Source organism: Urocampus carinirostris, chromosome 3 (genome assembly GCF_059441175.1).
Source record: "Urocampus carinirostris isolate Australia breed hairy pipefish chromosome 3, RoL_Ucar_1.0, whole genome shotgun sequence".
Classification (NCBI taxonomy): domain Eukaryota; kingdom Metazoa; phylum Chordata; class Actinopteri; order Syngnathiformes; family Syngnathidae; genus Urocampus; species Urocampus carinirostris.
The window spans coordinates 59815669-59834477 of record NC_142351.1 but is presented as its reverse complement, the minus strand read 5'-3'; the positions used below and the strand labels follow the sequence as shown (position 1 = coordinate 59834477).

Here is an 18809-nt window from a genome sequence, read left to right as displayed (position 1 = left end):
CTTTCTCTTATTTCTTTATCTCTATTTTTCTTTCTCTTTAATCTACTAGTCCGGCCCCCGACAGAATGTTTGTTCTATTGTGTGGCCCCCGAGTTAAAATGAGTTTGACACCCCTGCCCTAGAGGGTGCCAATGGCTAATGGACTTAAGAATCCCCACACCAAACCACCACTCCTGCCTCAACACATTATGCTCCATAACGACCTGCAGTGACAGCTTCTTTTGTCGATCATTGCTCTACTTACTGATGCAGACCCGCCTGGCCGTGCTTGTTTCCCAAGTCTTTAATGCCCGTACAGTGCCCCCAAAAGACTTCTCGTATTTTACCAGCCGTGAGTTTTGGAATCAGTTTTGTGTAGTCCGTTGCATCCCTTACCCCCACTTGTGTTAATTCTTTTACCCCTACTAAGCTGTCAACTTGACTTGCGTGTCTGCCATTGGATCTTCTCAGCCAAACCCTTACATCAGGTGCAATCTGAGAGCCTAAATGCAGTACAGAACAAAGCAGCTGATCAGAAAATTATTGAGACTTGATCATTATTTGAAAATGATATATATGAGGTTTAGTTAAAGCACAAAAACAAGATTTGGATTAACTATAAAAATGGTTATTTGATTGAATTTTATTTTCAAATTAATCATTGATTAAGAAATTGTGTTACAACGCTTGAGTGCATCAATGTACGATCACATATATGTTTTATGTGTACTGTCCAGTTTTTAAAATCAGAAGACTTAAAGTTACGGCCAGCAGGTGTGTCAGTTGTCCAGCTGACAGAGTAGCGCAACCCCACGCTTGATCCAGTGCTGAGGGCGCTTGGCGGTAGGCAACAACATCGGAATGACAAAATTAGTGGAGTGACCCGTTGTAGAAAGTGTGCCCCGTCTCTCACTTGTTTTATAGAGAGGGGAAACATAACGATTGTCGGATTCCCCTGGGATGTCTTTTGCTGCAGGATGGAAAAAAGACAAAGATACATTAACAACTGACAACTTGAATGTAAAGTGAGATTTTTTTTATCATTTGAAGGCACGGAAAAAAAAAAGAAATGGCAGTTTTTTCATATTAAATCATAATGCATACTGGGCTTTATCCAGATGATGGGCATTGTGTCAAAGAGGATTTTGGGATACTGCTCCGCTAAAACTCCTCTGATGGTGGAAACAACACAGTTGGAATTTTTTGTTAAGCCGCATTTAAAGTAGCTGTCTAACAGTTTGAATATTTTCATATTTGCAAGAGGTCTTTTGTACCTTTCTTTGTCCCAACGAGCTCCATCAATGAACAATCCATTTATGTAGACGCCATCTTCTGGAGGTGTGCTTGACTGTTCAATTGGTAAAACCTAAGGGATCAAATCGCACACTGAATGGCTGAAAGAAGTCAGTTATAAGCATTAAAATCAGAACATCTGGTTCATGGCTATGGAATAATAGTTTGTGTTGACCTCAAAATCAAAACCCAACAGGTCAATCGGAACATTGTATTTCCTAGCATAGTTCTGCATGGCTCCTGTAAGAAAGGCCTGGGTGAAGAAAAATCCTGATAGCCAGAACACACTGGGTTTACCAGTATTGAACCAGTCCTACAAGAACAATAAGTACGATTAATGCAACAAAAAATACATGAAACTGTTGAGTCTGTTTTGATTCACCTGCAAAAACCTGAGCCTAGCAAGAAAGTCATTAATGTAGCTGCCCAGGGGCTTGAGGCTCGGGTATGAGCGTTTAGCCCATTGCTCTGGAACTTTACTCACAGCCAAACAATTGGCAATTCCCTCCAGCTCTGCATCCATTACCACAAAACCCTTGAGGCCTTTAAGTAAGTTCTGAAGACTCGCACGGATGGTACTAGAAAGCCTGAAAAGCAGAGACAGGCCAGATGAGGTATTTGACTTGACGCTGAATCCTCTAACGGAAGTTTTTTTCCATACATGTTGTAGCGCTCCATTTCTTGAACAAGCACAGTGTTCATACTCTCCATGTGGAGCACTGGGTACTCTGACAGCGATACTTCAATGTCAAAATAATTTGGTATCTGATGAAATGAGACAAAATAATTTATCCTTCTGATGATATGATTTATGTTGAAAGACATTAGCATTTGGTAATTCCTACAGATAGACAATCATTCATCATATACCTTAGTAAGGATGTCATTGGCTATTTCGTAGAGTGCATTGTCACTTCCAGAGCTGCTCCCTCCTTTAGAACCTCCCCCATGGATGAGGAGCAGTGAATCAAACAACAACTTGGTCTGCTGCAGGTCTTTGGAAATGTCGACATTTTCATGCATCCCAAATATTTCTGGATGCTGGGTGAGTGGAAGCTCCTGGTTTGCCAGAAATTTACAGTTAAGCCAAAATAATTCTTACATGATAAACTAAGATTCCACGTGTAAAGAAATCCTTTACCTTTATGAATCGGAGGTAGTCATCATAGGACAATTTAGGGGGTGCCACATATTCACCGCTAGGTGAGAAAGCATAGGAAGGTTTTTCCACAACGTCCGGGTTGTAGAAGTCTGCCAACATGGTGTTGAGGAGTCGCCGATCCCAGTTGTCAGTTACCCGGCCTCCATAGTTGCACTCTCCAGTCAGGTATGTTATGGCCTCAAAAGGCACTTTGTCGTATTGATTGATAAACAACTACAGAAGAAGGACAAGGACAATTACCACATGAGGTGTGAGGAATATTGTAAGTGTGAATGAATACCTGGAGTTGTCTAATACTGATGTGAAGGTCGGTCTCATTAAAACCATAAGGAATATTCCAGCCAAGTGGGCCAAACTTCCTTCTCTCCTGAACAAGAGCATGGAAGAAGCAAAGACCATACAGCAGCTTTTCCCAGATCTAAAAGTCAACACAAATGAATTGGTGTCAGAAATGAACCTGTAAACTATGGCAAAGTTTTATCAAAACCCACTTACGCACCAATTCTTTATTAACACAGTTATCAAAGAAGTTTTTGTCACAAAGAGGGTCTGACATGTATGACTGCAGTATGTTTAATCGCAGTCCCGTTGGAGGCTCGTTAGTCATTTTTACTCCATTCTGTAGAAGGGTCACTGGAAACTAATTTAAAGATGAGGCAGAATCAAATCCTGACCTATGAAAGGTCGAACCGTTGTACATGATGTACTTCATGTTCCATTTTACCTTGGGCGAAGGATAGCTTGTGAGCCAAAGTCGAAAGTCTTCATGGCAAATCACAGGACTGAATTCCTCACAGATCTTTTCCAGGGTGGACATCCAGGACACAGCCAGATGGCAATTCTGCAAACACACCCATGTCCCATTCTGCATGGCTGTGGTGATCATTTTGGAAGCAATTGGGCCTTGGCCTTGCCCCAAAGAAATGGACTGAAAGTTTTTCCCATCCATTTCCTTATCAGCAGCAAACTTCAGTAAGCCTGTGAAGCGTGAATGTGTTGGTATAAATCTTTGAGTGTTTGCACTTTGTGATATTTTAGAAGTAAACTGCAAAACTTACTGGCCATGGGATCAGCACCAGGAGAAAGCACAAACACCAGCGGGATGGTGGCATTGGAGTCCAAGTAGCTCTTGCTCAGGTCGAAGGGAGGAGGCTGCACAAATTTTTTCCCCAGCTTTGAGACAACATATTTGTTCACAGCTGGAACAATCTTGTCAGGCCTAAGACAGCGGACAATGATCATCTTCTGTAGTTCGTTGAGTTTTTCGTCCCAGGGTGAGGGCAAAGAAACATTGCTTGGTTCTTTGCTGTCAAAAACAGGCCTGAAAAGTTCAGGGCTTGAAATAAGAGCATCTCTGTGGAATAAAAACAATAAATTCTTTTTATTTATTATTATTCCTGCTAAAATGTAGAGCAACTCAAAATTCTCTTTAGTTTTCTTACCTCACTCCTTTTAAGCCAGGAAGTTCGTTAGCTCTACAAATTTCATTCCAGCTCTTATCTTGTAGCCAGGTGGGATCAGGATTAGCAAGGGTGTTTTGTAGGCCCACGCCTCCCGTCATCAAAAAGATCAAGTCAGAGTACTCAATCTCACCTTTTGCTCTGAAGAAAATATCAGTATTTTACTTATTCAAAAAATAAATATAGAGAAACGGACCAAATAAGTCAATTATTTTTCCTAAACCTTTTGTGACACTCACAGAAGCAGATTACAGCAGAGGATGAAGGAGAAGAGAAGTTTATCCTTCTCAAACAGGGATCGACAAACATTGCAGAATAAATTATAGGTGAAGTGGTCCACCATGTACATGACCCTCTTTTCCAGGATCTTGGACTTTTTACTAGGAAAAACAGATTCTATTCAATATAGCACACTCCGATTTGTGAAATATGGACATATTCTGACAATTATATCATCATTACAAATTATCTTTTGACTCATGATGAAGAAACACTGCAAGGATCACTCACCTGTCATTTATCGAGTTGATGTAAAGGTTTACAAACCAGGAGAGAGAGTATTGATACATTGGGTCAATGTTGGTCAGATCGGCGATGGTGAAGAAAAGAACAGATGAATGTTTGGCAACCGATCTATAGCACTCTCGAGACTCAGCTATCATAATCTCTGTCTCCTCTGCGATCTGAAAGAATTTGTTAGACATTTCAATCAAAAAATAAATCAGTCACATCAACATACACAACTGATGTTGCTACTACATGCCTTTTGTTTTTTGGTACTCTCATTGGACATGTTTTTTGCCGAATCCAAAACCTGAATGGCACGCTCATCCTCCAGAATATTTCCTTCTGAGGACGAAAGTGTCTCAAGAATCCTGTCCTCAGTTTCCTTTAGTTGTCTGTTATTTGCAGCTGACTGCAGGATGAGTGCATTTCTCTCCTCTTCAAGCTCTGGTCTGCAAAAAAGAAAAAAACAAAGAAGACCAAAGATTTGGGTGACGACTCAATGATTACGTACCGTCTTTTAGGACCAAAAGTCGTCGAATGCAAAAGTCATTTTTTATAGTTTGGCCGGGGGTGCGACTTATCTGTGAAATTTTTGACACAATATTACCGGGTTTATCATTTTGTTATTTTCACACTGAACCGCAACCCTGGGGAACCATAACTGAAAACACTGAACAAAACTGCACCGAAAAGAAAATTATATTCTGCAGAATACAAGTTGCAAATAGTGAAATATGCAGCTGAAAAGCAGAAAGAAAGTTTGGAGTCACCAATAGACTTGTAAAAGACTAGCGAGGTGATGATGGGTGTTGATAATGAGTCTTTCAAGATGCCATGTGGGGTTTTTCCCCAGAAATGTGACTTATATTCTGGGTCCGTATCTTCACGACTATAGGGCACACAGGGTTATAAGGTCCGACCCCCAAAAATAGATTTTCGTCCTATTTTCCATACATAAGGCACAGCAGACTATAAAGTGCTACAGTAGGAACGTCAACAAAACAGTCAGATAGTTCAGTCAAACTTCCATCCATCCATCCATTGTCTTCCGCTTATCCGAGGTCGGGTCGTGGGGGTAGCAGCGTTAAAAGGGAAGCCCAGACGTCCCTATGCCCATCCACCTCCTACAGCTCATCCGACGGGACCCCGAGGCGTTCCCAAGCCAGCCGAGAGACACGGTCTCTCCAACGTGTCCTGGGCCGCCCCCGGGGCATCCTGCCGGTGGGACATGCCCGGAACACCTCCCGAGGGAGGCGTCCAGGAGGCATCCTTATTAGATGCGTGAGCCACGTCAACTGGCTCCTCTCAACGCGGAGAAGCAGTGGCTCTACACCGAGTCCCTCCCGGATGACTGAGCTTCTCACCTTATCTCTAAGGGAGAACCCAGACACCCTGCGGAGGAAACTCATTTCGGCCACTTGTATCCGGGATCGAGTTCGTTCGGTCATGACCAAAAGTTCATGACCATAGGTGAGGGTAGGAACGTAGATCGACCGGTAGATCGAGAGCTTTGCCTTTCGGCTCAGCTCCCTCTTCACCACGACGGACCGGTACAGGGTCCGAATGACGGCAGACGCTGCACCGACCCGTCTGTCGATCTCCCGTTCCATGCTACCCTCACTCATGAACAAGACCCCAAGATACTTGAACTCCTCCACTTGGGGCAAGACCTCCTCCCGACCCGGAGGGAGCATACCACCCTTTTCCGACTGAGAACCATGGCCTCGGACTTGGAGGTGCTGATCCTCATCCCGGCTGCTTCACACTCGGCTGCGAATCGCTCCAGCGAGAGCTGAAGATCACGGCCCGAGGAAGCCAACAACACCACGTCATCTGCAAAAAGCAGTGACGCAATGCTGAGGCCCCCAAACCGGACTCCATCCCCGCGAAGGCTGCTCCTAGAAACTCTGTCCATAAAAGTTATGAACAGGATCTGTGACAAAGGGCAGCCCTGGCGTAGCCCAACCCTCACCGGGAACGAATCTGACTTACTGCCGGCAATGTGGACCAGACTCTGGCACCGGGCATACAGGGACCGCACAGCCCGGATAAGACTGTGCGGTACCCCATACTCCCGAAGCACCCCCCACAGGGCCTCCCAAGGAACACGGTCGAATGCCTTCTCCAAGTCCACAAAACACATGTAGACCGGACAGGCAAACTCCCATGCACCCTCAAAGACCCTGCAGAGTGTATAGAGCTGGTCCAGTGTTCCACGGCCAGGACGAAAACCACACTGTTCCTCCTGAATCCGGGATTCGACTTCCTGGCGGACCCTTCCTCTCCAGTACTCCTGAATACTGGAGAGAAGGAAACTTTTGAAATATCAATCAAACTTATTAACTCTTAACATTCCGACGGCTCGCAAAGAAGCTAATACGTGTCTCAGACACGTACGGACACGGTGTCTGTACAATGTCACCAATAACTTAAATGCGTCATTCCAGATATTATTAAGAAGGTTAAACACTTGGGATTCAAGAAATGCCAACCATTTGAGTAGACAGCAAAGTAAGTTTTTCATTCTTTATCATGCATATTTTGGCTGGTGAAACTTATACTGGGCAGCACGGCTGCGCAGTGGTTAGGGCGTGTGCGGCACAGTTCTGAGGTCATGAGATCGAACCTTCCTGTGTGGAGTTTGCATGTTCTTCCCGTGCTTGCGTGGGTTTTCTCCGGGCACTCCGGTTTCTTCCCACATTCCAAAAACATGCATGTCAGGTTAATTGGCCGGTCAAAATTGTCCCTAGGTGTGAATGAGTGAGTGTGTTGTCTGTCCGTATCTGCCCTGCGATTGGCTGGCAACCAGTTCAGGGTGTCCCGTGCCTATTGCCCGAAGATAGCTGGGATGGGCTCCAGCAACCCCGCAACCCCTACTGAGGATAAGTGGTGCAGATAATGGATGGATGCATGGATGGAAACTTAAACTCCGGAGTGGCTAATAGTCTGGAAAATACAGTAATACCTTTCCTTGGCAACCACAATCCCCAATAGCTGATCTTCCAAGCCTTCGGGCGTGATCATGAAATTGAGCAAAGAGACCTTGGTGGCAAGTTCTGGTAGATAATGAGGGTTTCTCAGCTTGGTAGTAATGTATAACCGAAATTGGTGGGAGTACTCAATAACACTCTCCCCCAGTTGTATGCATTCCACACCACCTGAGTGAATGACAGCAATTGCAATTTCTAAATTAAAATTTCAATTTCTGTTGCCCTCGTCGCAGCAGTGCTTTATTTCTGGCACCTTGTTTAAAAGTTTGCTTAAGGAGAAGAGGCTCCAGGGAGGGATCCAGTTCCTCTCCCACATTTTCAAGCAGCAGGGGGCTTCCAAACTGAAGACAGTTTTCCAGGGTTCTCATGTGGTCATTATCCGTTAATTTGATAACATGCAGCTTGTTATCTTTCTCTAAATTCTTCACCCATTTGTTGGCCTGACCTTGAGGGTCGATCATCAGAGGCCTGAAAGAGAAGGCATACAAAACGAGGGACTTGGGACATAATAATTCAAATCTTTCACAAGATCATTATGGCAAAGACTATTCGTCTTTCCGACTTCTCTATGCAATGCATGACCATAGTCTGAATAAAGATTCTCACCATCTACGTGAATAACTGGTTATGACACCATTATCAATGGAGAATGAGTCAGTGGGAAGGCCTGCAATGATCCATGCCCTAATTTGAATGGGATTGCCCAAGGTCCTACTAAGAGAGAAGTCATCCGATGATGGAATGTTCTTACGCTACAGGATAGCAGAAAAATGGTGAAGTGAACATACAAGTTTAAAACTATACAGGCAACATAAAATTAAAACTTACTTGACACAATTTGATCCAGTGATTGGTGCAGTCCTGTCTAAAGTTGGCAGTGAAAGCTCCCAGGTAGGCCATGACACCAGCAGAGACAAGGACATCCCCGGTGAGGTTTTCGCTAGTGTTCTGAAGATCTTGAGCAGCTTTGGACCATCTGAGGTAATACCAACTACTTAGTGGCATATTTTAACCTTCATACTCCTTCAAATAAACATAATTTTGGAGGCACTCATTACCTTGTCTTTTCTCCACCCAGACCACCAATGAGTTTCTCCGCTCTCTCTAACTTCTGTTGGCATAAATCCCTTTGGGCTTCCAGTTTGGCCTTTTCTTCTGTCTTTTCCTCAGAGGTCCTTTTCAGGTCAAGCAAACGGTCTTCGACATCTTTTAGTTTCACTCGCTTCTCTGATAGCTCAGCCATGGCAGCGGATAGAGTTGCTTCTGCCTCTGCTTGTTTGGCCTTTTTGGGAGCCACAATCTGAAAGCATAAAAGTGATTGTACTGTTTTAACAGCACAAGACACTACAATTTTAAAAGAAAGAAAAAAATAAAAGCACACCTTCACCACCCGGTCATAGGATTCCATTGCTTTGATCCACTTGCAAAGGCCCTCGGCTGCTGAGGAAGCTTTTGCCACCTTAGCAGGGCTGAAGTCAGGATTAGTCATGAAGGTAGAACGTATCTTCAGCATTGATTCTTCCTGTAATAGAAATAGTGCAGATATGTATTGAATGTTTCTTGATCAGGCATTGCTAAAACAATCGTATGATAACTTACTGGTATATTGTCCTTATCATAATCTTTAAGATCCCTTAAAAAGTTCATGTCACCAATAAGCTTCTTGCTTGGACCCCAGTAGTCCAAAACCTAAACAATCAATAAGGTGTAAGTAAAACAAATGTAAGATTTTGGGTATCTTACTTTTATGACCCCCAACCTTTTTCCCTGATCCAGCAGGGTCTGCAACCTTATCTGGAGGAATTCCTCTCATTACACACACAGCTGACATAACTAGCTTCACTCCAGCTGGAGGGTTTTTCATCGACTTCACCACTGTGATGTCCGCAGGCTGTAATAAAAAAGTTAACTGAAAGTAAAAGAACAGGTCACATGCAAGTTGACCAGTGCCCTGCTCACTATGCTCTGACCTTTAGGGTGTTCAAAGCTGCAATTGCTTCCTCCAGGGCAGGGATGGCCTCAGCCAGTTCGCTGTCACATTCGTCCTTTAGAGCTTGAGCCTCAGCAGCTTGAACAGATGTAGCTTCCTCTTCAACACGCACTAGTTTGCTTGTTGCTTCCACCTCGATAGACTCCACAGCAATAATCTACCACAGGACCACAGCACACTTGAAGTTTTTTCAAACCAAAATTTGTCGTAGTTCAACTCATTACCTTCATCATTCTTTCATTTTCCATCTGTGCCACTTCCAGTTTAGGCTGTAAGTCTACCAATTCCAGTTTCATCTCACCAACCTTTGAGAGGTGCAGGAGGAAATGTTTTACACCAAGTGTAAATAGGATCGGGGGAAGAAACTGGTTGAATTAAATTGTGACAAGTACCTGAGACTCAGCAAAAGCAAGTTTCTCAAGACCATTGACGTATCGTTCCTTTGCCATAATGATGGCATTTCTTTTAATAGTAAGGAGCTGACTAAAAGCTGTCATGAGCTCCAGATACGATGTGGGCGTCACATAATTATGGCGACCTAGCTCAGAGAGAAATCTGCAAAACAAACGTTCCATCCAAAAGCCCATATGTTGAAGTAATTTTATTTTTTACGGTCATGACATACCTCTCTGAAAGTAGAGTGGCAGAAGTATGAAATATTTTGCAGATGTGTATGACTTCCTTCCTTTCATCATCTTTCATGTCAAGTGGCTTAAGAAAAGAGTTGGCAACTCGCTCCAGGGCCTCCTCCGGCCAAGGCTGTAAACCGGTGCATTATTGTCTTAAAAATCAGCTCTAATTGCAGTGGATCAAATAATAAACATGTACCTGGAACCAATTAATAGTGCAACAGTTGATAAGAGAGGGAAATTGCCGCAAACGAGTTCGAAAGGCTTCACCAATAGGGCTAAATGCCACAATGATGTGCAGGTTTTGCTTGCAGCGGGCCAAAAAATAGTTGAACAGTGTTAAAGAGCTTAATTCTACGCTCTTATCCTTGGCTTGGGCAATAGGACGCACTGTCTGTCAATAGGAACACAACAATACTGTCAACAAATAACGATGGAGACAAAAGCGACATTTCAACAATGACATAACAACTCAAATGTAATGCTATACCTCTATGATATCCTGTTTTTCATCTGTAGCAAAAATATTGGGCACTTCTCCAGTATTCAGGACATTGTTTACATCTTCAAGAAAAGCCTCATCTTTGATCTGAGTATCAGTGAGCAAAAAAACAATTCTTTCACCTTTCATCCCTGCATCTTTGAGAAGCTTCTGTAATATGTGATGAGAAAATAAACTTCAAAAGCAAAAACAAACAACGAAAAAAAAAAGAAAAAAAAGATTATGCTATATGATGATCATTGGCCACAATGCCGACCTTAAGGTCATCTCTCCACTCAAGCATGCCATAACCCTTTGAGATATCAGGTTGGAAAAGGTTCATCTTGGCCATGAATGTGCCCAAGCGAGTGATTGACCGGCGTCCGCTTCCTCCTACTCCTACTAAGAGGGCATGTCCTCCTGCCTGCGTTAACACGCGGCTTACACGCGACAAGTGCTCCAAAACATACCTGCAGTAGATACATTTTTTAGGAACCCAACATCATGAAGAACATGTAGCTGTGAATTTCATTTAGAAAGGTACATATAAAAGGGTTCTTTGCAAAGATAGACGAATGCAGCAATTCCTTGTAACACCTTTATAACATGACAACTCATTAAGTCGAATTTAATTTATTAAGCGTTGTCACGTTTATAAATTACCGAAAGATGACGAGATTCATGTGGCTCTTATTCATCTGGTTGTATTCAAGAAGGCATGCCTCCACCACTTCAACAAAACTTTCTATGGAAGGCACCTCGGCATATAGGCGGTCCTCAATATTGAGGTCAGGGTTCATATAGTTGCCAAACAGTAAAGTCTGCAAGTCTTGCTCAATCAACTGACAAGAAACAACAAAGCAAAACTGCATTAAACTGTTGCATTTTTAGAAACCTTAATGATTCTAATTTTGGGCAGCTTTAAAAAGTATAAAAAGTTACGCCTATCCAACCTAAACTAGATTGTCTTTTGAAACACTCCAAAACCAAAGCCGACATACTTTTGGGCCTTTTTTCAGATGATCAAACACTTGATTGAAGGCTTCGTTGAAGTGATCTTTGAGAACCTTGGACATCAGCTGATAGAACCATGCCCTATCTTTTTCATCCACCAGACGGTCGTAAAACACACGGAAGACCTCATGAACAAACAAACGAATCATTGTGCGCTTATTCTCCAGAGATTTGCTCTTCACAAGAAGGCATCCATGGATAACGCGTGAGAAGTCCCGTAGATTAAAAGTGTAATGAGACTTGGCTGGTGTTGGAAGCAAATTCTCCATTGCTTGCTTGTAGACCTTTGGAAAGAAATTTAGACAACTAAAGTACTGGAAAGATACGTCTTTGTTGTCCTGGAATTTCAGTGTGTTTGTCAAGTGCAGCGGACTCACGTCCAGGGTTGCTGTCACCATTTGGCTGCCGATGGTGAAATATTCCGTTGAAAATTCATTATTCTTAAAATAGAATGACACCATACTGGAGAAAATGCGAACCATGGTGTCATCACTGAATGAATTGATGCTAAATATGTTAAAGTGCCGTAAGAAGCGAGACGTCACAGCATTCCTTCCCCCACCAGGAGGACCCATAGCAGTAATGATGTGGATGTCAACTAATTTGATGCTAGAAGTATCCTTCAGGTGATACCTGTGAGGAAATAATATATTACTCCAGCTGTGTTGTTTGGTGTTAAGCTGTCAAAGGCTTCTACCACTTTTTGTGGTCCATAAGCTGCCGAAGAAGCTCTATGGGTGGCTGAGCTCCAAACTGCTCTAGTGCTGGCATATTCACATCATCGATGAAGATGAGGTATTTCTTGCCCAGGGGCGGGCCAAACACACCCTTCCGTCTCTTGTCTAATTTAGCCATGATGATTTTCTGGACAAGCAAAAGTCCAGGAGAGTCATAGTTGCAAGAATGTTTGCATTCATTAGTGGGTGCATCTAACCTGGGTTTGGTTGGCAGTGGTGCGGGCTGAAAAGTTAATTGAGAAGGGTAAAAAGACATCCTCGTCCAAACCGTTCATCAATTTTTCCATGACATACACAGACTTTCCAGTGCCAGTTGGGCCAGCCAAAAGCAAAGGCCTAAACAGAAAAGAAGATATTTAAACCTTTAACAAAATCATATGCTTTCACACAATTCGTCTGTTAGCGCACTCACATTCCATAAGTGATGCATATGTCCATTAGGAAAGTGTAGCGAACTGAGTCAATGGTGGGAACAATGATGTCCTGCACTTTGGTAGTTTTATCCCCTAAGCTGACATGTTTTAAGGTATCATTCCAGTGAACCCATTTGCCCTTTCCTTTAAACTGAACAAGACATTGAATGTGATTATAAAAAGAGTAATCCAAAGGTTACAATTCAAGAAACATCATATACAGAATTATGCCATCTGTTGGTACCTCGTAGAAATAGTCATAGACCAGGCCTTTCTCATCCACAGGGCACTCCCATTTTCCCACAATTTCAGGAATTGGGTGCTCAGCTGACTTTCCAGACTCTGCGTCCCTGACAAATTTACTAAACCTCTCCCTGCTCTCTGAATCACAACTGCCACCAACAGACCACACCAGGGCGAAGGAGAACGCGGCCTGCAATATCAAAACATACATCTGGTCCATAAAAATCCCTACAGAATCATCAACAAGGTCACTATTTGTGCAACTGTGTAATAATATATTAAGACAAATCATGTACCATGATCCAAGTGCGAATAGTCTTATCATTTTTCTCTGTCTTTAATGGTTTGATTAAGAGTATCTCAAAAAGTCTGCATAGAGAAATAGACGTATTCCAGTTGGTCGTGGGAACAACCTCCTGTGAACAAAATCATATGTAAAAATAAATGTTGATTTTGGATTGGCAAAACTCCTTTGCTCTTTGCTGTTACTTACTCGACACTGTTTACGCAATATTCTGAAAGCAGGTGGCAGCAGCCAACGAAACAGTTCTAGCAGCAGATTTTTGGAGTGAGGACTCTGCAAAATCTCGGGAAGTGTGTTTACCCAGGAAAGAACTAAAGGCTCCCAGCCCAACTGAGAAGGTTCCATATAGATCATACCACATCGACTAACTGTGGCTGGCTGCAGTAGGAAAGAGACATTTTCAAACCCTGACATTTATGAATAGGTTTGGGTAGTAAGCACTAAATTGCAATGGAAACTTTAATGATTCATTGACTTATTTAATTACTCCAAACTTACAGAGGCCTGTGAGAGATCCATCGCTTCGAAAATTAAACTCATTTGATTGGACATCTGAATAATTTCTCCACTCATTAGACATAGCTGTAATGTAAAATAAAACTCAATTTCACATGTCAATATTAACAATAAAAATCACCAATGTATGTTTAGTTTCATTGAATATGTACTTTTTTGTTATCGTCCAGTACGGTGTTCATACTCTCAATCCACAGCGTGTCTATGGGACCATCAAAAACCACCCATTTACGCTCTGGCGTTTCAGCTGATGCATACTCACGAAATGTGTTGGCCACAACCCCGTCCGTCCACTACAGAAGTAAAAAAAAGTATCAACTCTGAAAATGCATTAATTAAATACATGAAGTGCCAATGTGTAAGTCCACCTCATGAGAAACAATATCAAACTGTCCAAAGAGCTGCCCCATTGTGATTGCCTTAGGGTTCAACGTCCTGAAAACGACCTTTTCCTCCTTTCCGTAGCCTTTTTCATTCATCAAAATCAATGTGTCAGCAAGCACATGGAGCACTTTTGTCTTCCCTGAAAATGACTCTCCTACCAACATGAACCTTAAGCAAAAAAGTTGTAACTTGAAATGCCACACTTAAGCTAGTTGCGGCTAAGCCCAAATGTAAACACATAGCATCCAAAAGAGATAACCATAAAATTTAAAAATGTGCATACCCATGTCGGACCATCATCATCTCATAAGTTTGTATCATCTTTTCTAAGAAGATCTCTGTCGATTGTACATTGTGTTTTTTACAGCACTCTGTTGCAACTTCTAAAAACAACTTTAGAAGAAATAAAAGTATATTACATTGAAGTAGGTGACAAATTGCATATTAAAAATGTGATTTTTCACGATGCAAAATCAAAATAAATTGTTAAATTGTTATTTCAAACCTCATAGTCAGACACAGGAAGGGTGATGCCAGGAAACAAATCACTAGTGATTCCGTTGAAAAGTAGAATATCATGTGAAAGGAACTTGGGCTCGTTAACATCTTTTATAGATCTCAGAAGCTAGACATTAACACAGAAATCCATACATAACACAGAACAAATATGTTTGTTCAAAATATAAAGCAATGACAGTATAAAACTGAGCACATGTACCAATATGTCCTCTTTTTCGTCTGGATACTTGAGCTTGAGGTATCCTGCAGCCACAAGTACAGCTTTGACAGCCCTCATGCCATAATCGTAGTGAAACTGTGAGGAAAGCTGCTCTGAACAAAGCCTGTAAGTCATTGCAATCTTGACTGACAGAGGTTTGGCATTGAGGAATCCATAAGAATAGAGAGAGATTTCCGCTATTAAAGCATAGTTGGGCACCATCATGGTAACTGTTCGAAACAACACCTGAAAAACATGAAAACCGCCACCATGTTCAGCTCAACAGAAGAATGTTCATGAATGACCTATTTCAAAATCAATACATTCGAATACATGATTTGTGATAAAATTCCCAATATGTTGTATTTGATTGAGTAAGCAGACCTTAAGGTTGTCAGGAAGTTCAGAGCGTCCTGCATAACCAGGATTCATTGTGATGGACACAAAACAGTTGGGGTTGAGTTTGAGCACAGTTCCTTCAAAGTCAAAGTACTCCAAATTCATTTCAATGGCTCTCTGGATGCAGAGAACTTGCTGGGCCACTACAGACAACACCTCAACCTCAATGCGGTTGAATTCATCAAAGCAAGCCCAGGCTCCAGAAGAGGCCAGACCTTTGAAAAACTGACAGCGCACACCAGAACACAAATAAATGTATTAGAAACATATGAAGAATTTCAAATGACTTTTTTCTCTCTGATGTTACTTTGCCCATTGCAAGGTAGTCCAGTCCATCAGAACAGTTGAAAACCACACATTGCACAGCTAATGCTTTGGCTAGATCCTTGGTGGTTTCTGTCTTTCCAGTCCCAGCTGGACCTTCGGGTGCCCCACCCAAATGGAGGTAAAAAGCACCAATCTGCATATGTATGGAATATTTTTTTTAGATGGTATAAACCCACTTGCCCAAAAAATTGATTCCTTATCAGTTTTGTGTATACTAGCGTTCTGTAGCATCTGTCAGTAAGTGGCGTGATGACCAAACGTGGAGAGTTTCCCAGATACTCATAGGCATACTTTACATCACAGTTCATGATTCGAACTCGAACATCCCCGTTGCTCCAATAGTAGCGAAGTTGAGCTAGCCATCGGAAATCAGTTTCACTTTGGACACCTACAATATAGATAATACCCCAAATTATACTTGTATTTTCTTTTAAGAAAATGTAGTGAAACAGGAACAGGATAGCGAATTTTGGCATTTACAGTGCATCCGGAAAGTATTCACAGCGCTTCACTTTTTCCACATTTTGTTATGTTACAGCCTCATTCCAAATTGTATTAATTTAATCTCTTATCTCAAAATTATACACAAAATACTCCATTATGACAATGTGAAAAAGTTTTTTTTTACTTTATTTGAATTTATTAAAAATAGAAAACTAAGAAATCACATTTACATAAGTATTCACAGCCTTTGCCATGAAGCTCAAAATTGAGCTCAGGTGCATCTTTTTTCCACTGATCATCCTTGAGATCTTTCTACAGCTTAATTGGAGTCCACCTGCAGTAAATTCAATTGATTGGACATGATTTGGAAAGGCACACACCTGTCTATACAAGGCCCCACAGTTGAGTGTGCATGTCAGAGCACAAACACCAAGCATGAAGTCAAAAGAATGGTCTGTAGACCTGCAGGACAGGATTGTCTTGAGGCACAAATCTGGGGAAGGATACAGAAAAAAATCTGCTGCTTTGAAGGTCCCAATGAGCACAGTGGCCTCCATTATTCGTAAATGGAAGACATTTGGAACCACCAGGACTCTTCCTAGAGCTGACCGGCCTTCTAAACTGGGCGATCGGGGAAGAAGGGCCTTAGTCAGGGAGGTGACCAAGAACCCGATGGTCACTCTGTCAGAGCTCCAGTGTTCCTCTGTGGAGAGAGGACAGCCTTCCAGAAGGACAACCATCTCTGCAGCAATCCACCAATCAGGCCTGTATGGTAGAGTGGCCAGACGAAAGCCACTCCTTAGTAAAAAGAACATGGAGGCCCGTCTGGAATATGACAAAAGGCACCTGAATGACTCTCAGACCATGAGAAACAAAATTCTCTGGTCTGATGAGATAAAGATTGAACTCTTTAGTGTGAATGACAGGCGCCACGTTCGGAGGAAACCAGGCACCGCTCATCACCAGGCCAATACCATCCCTACAGTGAAGCATAGTGGTGGCAGCATCATGCTGTGGGGATGTTTTTCAGCAGCAGGAACTGGCAGACTAGTCAGGATAAAAGGAAAAATGAATGCAGCAATATATAGAGATATCCTGGATGAAAACCTGCTCCAGAGCGCTCTTGACCTCAGGCTGGGGCGAAGGTTCATTTTTCAGCAGGACAACGACCCAAAGCACACAGCCAAGATCTCAAAAGATTGGCTTCAGAACCACTCCGTGAATGTCCTGGAGTGGCCCAGCCAGAGTCCAGATTTGAATCCGGTCGAACATCTCTGGAGAGATCTGAAAATGGCTGTGCACAAACGTCTCCCATCCAACCTGATTGAGCTTGAGACTTACTGCAAAGAAGAATGGGCAAAACTGCCTAAAGATAGGTGTGCTAAACGTGTGGGATCATATTCAAAAAGACTTGAGGCTGTATTTCCTACCAAAGGTGGATCAACAAAGTATTAAGCAAAGGCTGTGAATACTTATGTAAATATGATTTCTTAGTATGGAGTATTTTGTGTAGAATTTTGAGATAAGAGATTAAATTAATACAATTTGGAATGAGGCTGTAACATAACAAAATGTGGAAAAAGTAAAGCGCTGTGAATACGTTCCGGATGCACTGTATATCAATGATGCATGGTGTTACCGGTGATGCTCTATAATCCAAACCTTGTGCTTAAATCATTTACGTACCATGCTCAATGAGCTCCGCAAGAACATCCCTGGCATGGACGTCAATTGTTACCAGTGCTCCCAAAGTAATCCGAGTTTGTTTCTCCAATGTCCCTCTCACCAAACCCACAATGTCATTCAGTTGTATCTGAAGTTGCTGTGAGTATTTTTTCAAACCCTGGTAAGGCAGTCAAAGACAACCTTTCTATATATGCTTACAAGTTTCACAAAAGGGAGGCAGTTATTCAGACGTCAGAACAATTGATTAGCATTTTTGATTGTGAAAATTTCACGTCGAGTATTAATTGTTCATTAACTTACTGGAATCCCCGCCCTGATGGCTTCATGTACCTCCAATGTCCAGAACATCTGCGAGGTACATATCACTACCTGTCCTGGCCACTCCTGCACCCACTGGGTCCGTGAGGTTTCGACATAGGCCTGTCAAGACAACACAGCTTGAACTGCATCGTATCTTGTATTTACTCAATTTGTATGCATTTTCAAGGAGTTAGAAAAAAATGTTTTTTTAGTAGTCATCTCACTGTTCTGGATCGATCCACTTCATCTTGAACACTGAAGATCATCCAGTTTTCCACCTGCACTAACCACTTCTCCACTGCTCCTTTGGCATCAGATGTGGAGATTAATTGGGTTAGCTTAACACGCTCCCCTTCACTGCTGTACATCGCCTGGGCAGGATAGTCAGTCACTAAACAAATTGCATTTGCCAACAGTTTTACTTTGATGTGCAAGTACGTGACTACTAACCTGAATATCAAGGTTGGGAAGGAAGTCTAGCTTGGCTATACCCTCAAAGCATTTCCTGAGATGAGGCTGCACACGCAGTGGATCTTTGGTCTCGGAAAGAATTTCCAGCATTTCATCATTAGACAAAAAGAAGAACCTTGGTGGAAAACAGGAATGAAAAATGAATGATACAATTTGGGATTTACAAAAACTGGTAGTCCATCTATATTTTTATTTTTTTTTTGTTCACCGTGGGAAAAATAGGCGCTTCTTCTCCAAGTAAATGTTCAGTCCTTTCATGATAGTGTCCAAGTGGCAATTGGACTCTTGAAGTTTTTGTAGTAGGTCAGGCATCGAAGTTGCTTCTAAAAGCTAGTTTAATACCATGTGAATATCTTGTCATC

General features: G+C 42.3%; 1 protein-coding gene across 1 annotated transcript in view; it reads right to left on the bottom strand.

Annotated features, from left to right (window-relative positions):
- Nucleotides 1-728: 728 nt before the first annotated feature.
- The window catches only part of LOC148370288 (dynein axonemal heavy chain 12-like), a 29017-nt gene continuing 10936 nt past the window's right edge, over nucleotides 729-18809 (bottom strand). Inside the window, exons 20-73 of the mRNA XM_088329841.1 lie at nucleotides 18656-18777; nucleotides 18427-18562; nucleotides 18201-18347; nucleotides 17977-18096; nucleotides 17677-17833; nucleotides 15762-15934; nucleotides 15527-15679; nucleotides 15205-15444; nucleotides 14821-15066; nucleotides 14608-14727; nucleotides 14386-14495; nucleotides 14087-14270; nucleotides 13871-14011; nucleotides 13701-13784; nucleotides 13392-13580; nucleotides 13195-13314; nucleotides 12900-13088; nucleotides 12655-12806; nucleotides 12440-12578; nucleotides 12203-12369; nucleotides 11883-12138; nucleotides 11493-11789; nucleotides 11155-11333; nucleotides 10769-10961; nucleotides 10501-10662; nucleotides 10210-10404; nucleotides 10007-10140; nucleotides 9774-9936; nucleotides 9606-9686; nucleotides 9362-9538; nucleotides 9151-9282; nucleotides 8991-9080; nucleotides 8773-8913; nucleotides 8450-8691; nucleotides 8220-8367; nucleotides 7998-8143; nucleotides 7645-7859; nucleotides 7367-7559; nucleotides 4658-4850; nucleotides 4405-4577; nucleotides 4134-4274; nucleotides 3877-4035; nucleotides 3493-3788; nucleotides 3159-3412; nucleotides 2934-3074; nucleotides 2715-2852; nucleotides 2414-2647; nucleotides 2143-2331; nucleotides 1934-2037; nucleotides 1655-1859; nucleotides 1448-1585; nucleotides 1254-1345; nucleotides 1084-1151; nucleotides 729-949 (exon numbers count right to left, since the gene is read on the bottom strand). Coding sequence (XP_088185967.1) covers nucleotides 759-949; nucleotides 1084-1151; nucleotides 1254-1345; nucleotides 1448-1585; nucleotides 1655-1859; nucleotides 1934-2037; nucleotides 2143-2331; nucleotides 2414-2647; nucleotides 2715-2852; nucleotides 2934-3074; nucleotides 3159-3412; nucleotides 3493-3788; nucleotides 3877-4035; nucleotides 4134-4274; nucleotides 4405-4577; nucleotides 4658-4850; nucleotides 7367-7559; nucleotides 7645-7859; nucleotides 7998-8143; nucleotides 8220-8367; nucleotides 8450-8691; nucleotides 8773-8913; nucleotides 8991-9080; nucleotides 9151-9282; nucleotides 9362-9538; nucleotides 9606-9686; nucleotides 9774-9936; nucleotides 10007-10140; nucleotides 10210-10404; nucleotides 10501-10662; nucleotides 10769-10961; nucleotides 11155-11333; nucleotides 11493-11789; nucleotides 11883-12138; nucleotides 12203-12369; nucleotides 12440-12578; nucleotides 12655-12806; nucleotides 12900-13088; nucleotides 13195-13314; nucleotides 13392-13580; nucleotides 13701-13784; nucleotides 13871-14011; nucleotides 14087-14270; nucleotides 14386-14495; nucleotides 14608-14727; nucleotides 14821-15066; nucleotides 15205-15444; nucleotides 15527-15679; nucleotides 15762-15934; nucleotides 17677-17833; nucleotides 17977-18096; nucleotides 18201-18347; nucleotides 18427-18562; nucleotides 18656-18777 — 8949 coding nt within the window. The 3' untranslated portion in view covers nucleotides 729-758. The remainder of the gene's footprint in view (nucleotides 950-1083; nucleotides 1152-1253; nucleotides 1346-1447; nucleotides 1586-1654; nucleotides 1860-1933; nucleotides 2038-2142; nucleotides 2332-2413; nucleotides 2648-2714; nucleotides 2853-2933; nucleotides 3075-3158; nucleotides 3413-3492; nucleotides 3789-3876; nucleotides 4036-4133; nucleotides 4275-4404; nucleotides 4578-4657; nucleotides 4851-7366; nucleotides 7560-7644; nucleotides 7860-7997; nucleotides 8144-8219; nucleotides 8368-8449; nucleotides 8692-8772; nucleotides 8914-8990; nucleotides 9081-9150; nucleotides 9283-9361; nucleotides 9539-9605; nucleotides 9687-9773; nucleotides 9937-10006; nucleotides 10141-10209; nucleotides 10405-10500; nucleotides 10663-10768; nucleotides 10962-11154; nucleotides 11334-11492; nucleotides 11790-11882; nucleotides 12139-12202; nucleotides 12370-12439; nucleotides 12579-12654; nucleotides 12807-12899; nucleotides 13089-13194; nucleotides 13315-13391; nucleotides 13581-13700; nucleotides 13785-13870; nucleotides 14012-14086; nucleotides 14271-14385; nucleotides 14496-14607; nucleotides 14728-14820; nucleotides 15067-15204; nucleotides 15445-15526; nucleotides 15680-15761; nucleotides 15935-17676; nucleotides 17834-17976; nucleotides 18097-18200; nucleotides 18348-18426; nucleotides 18563-18655; nucleotides 18778-18809) is intronic.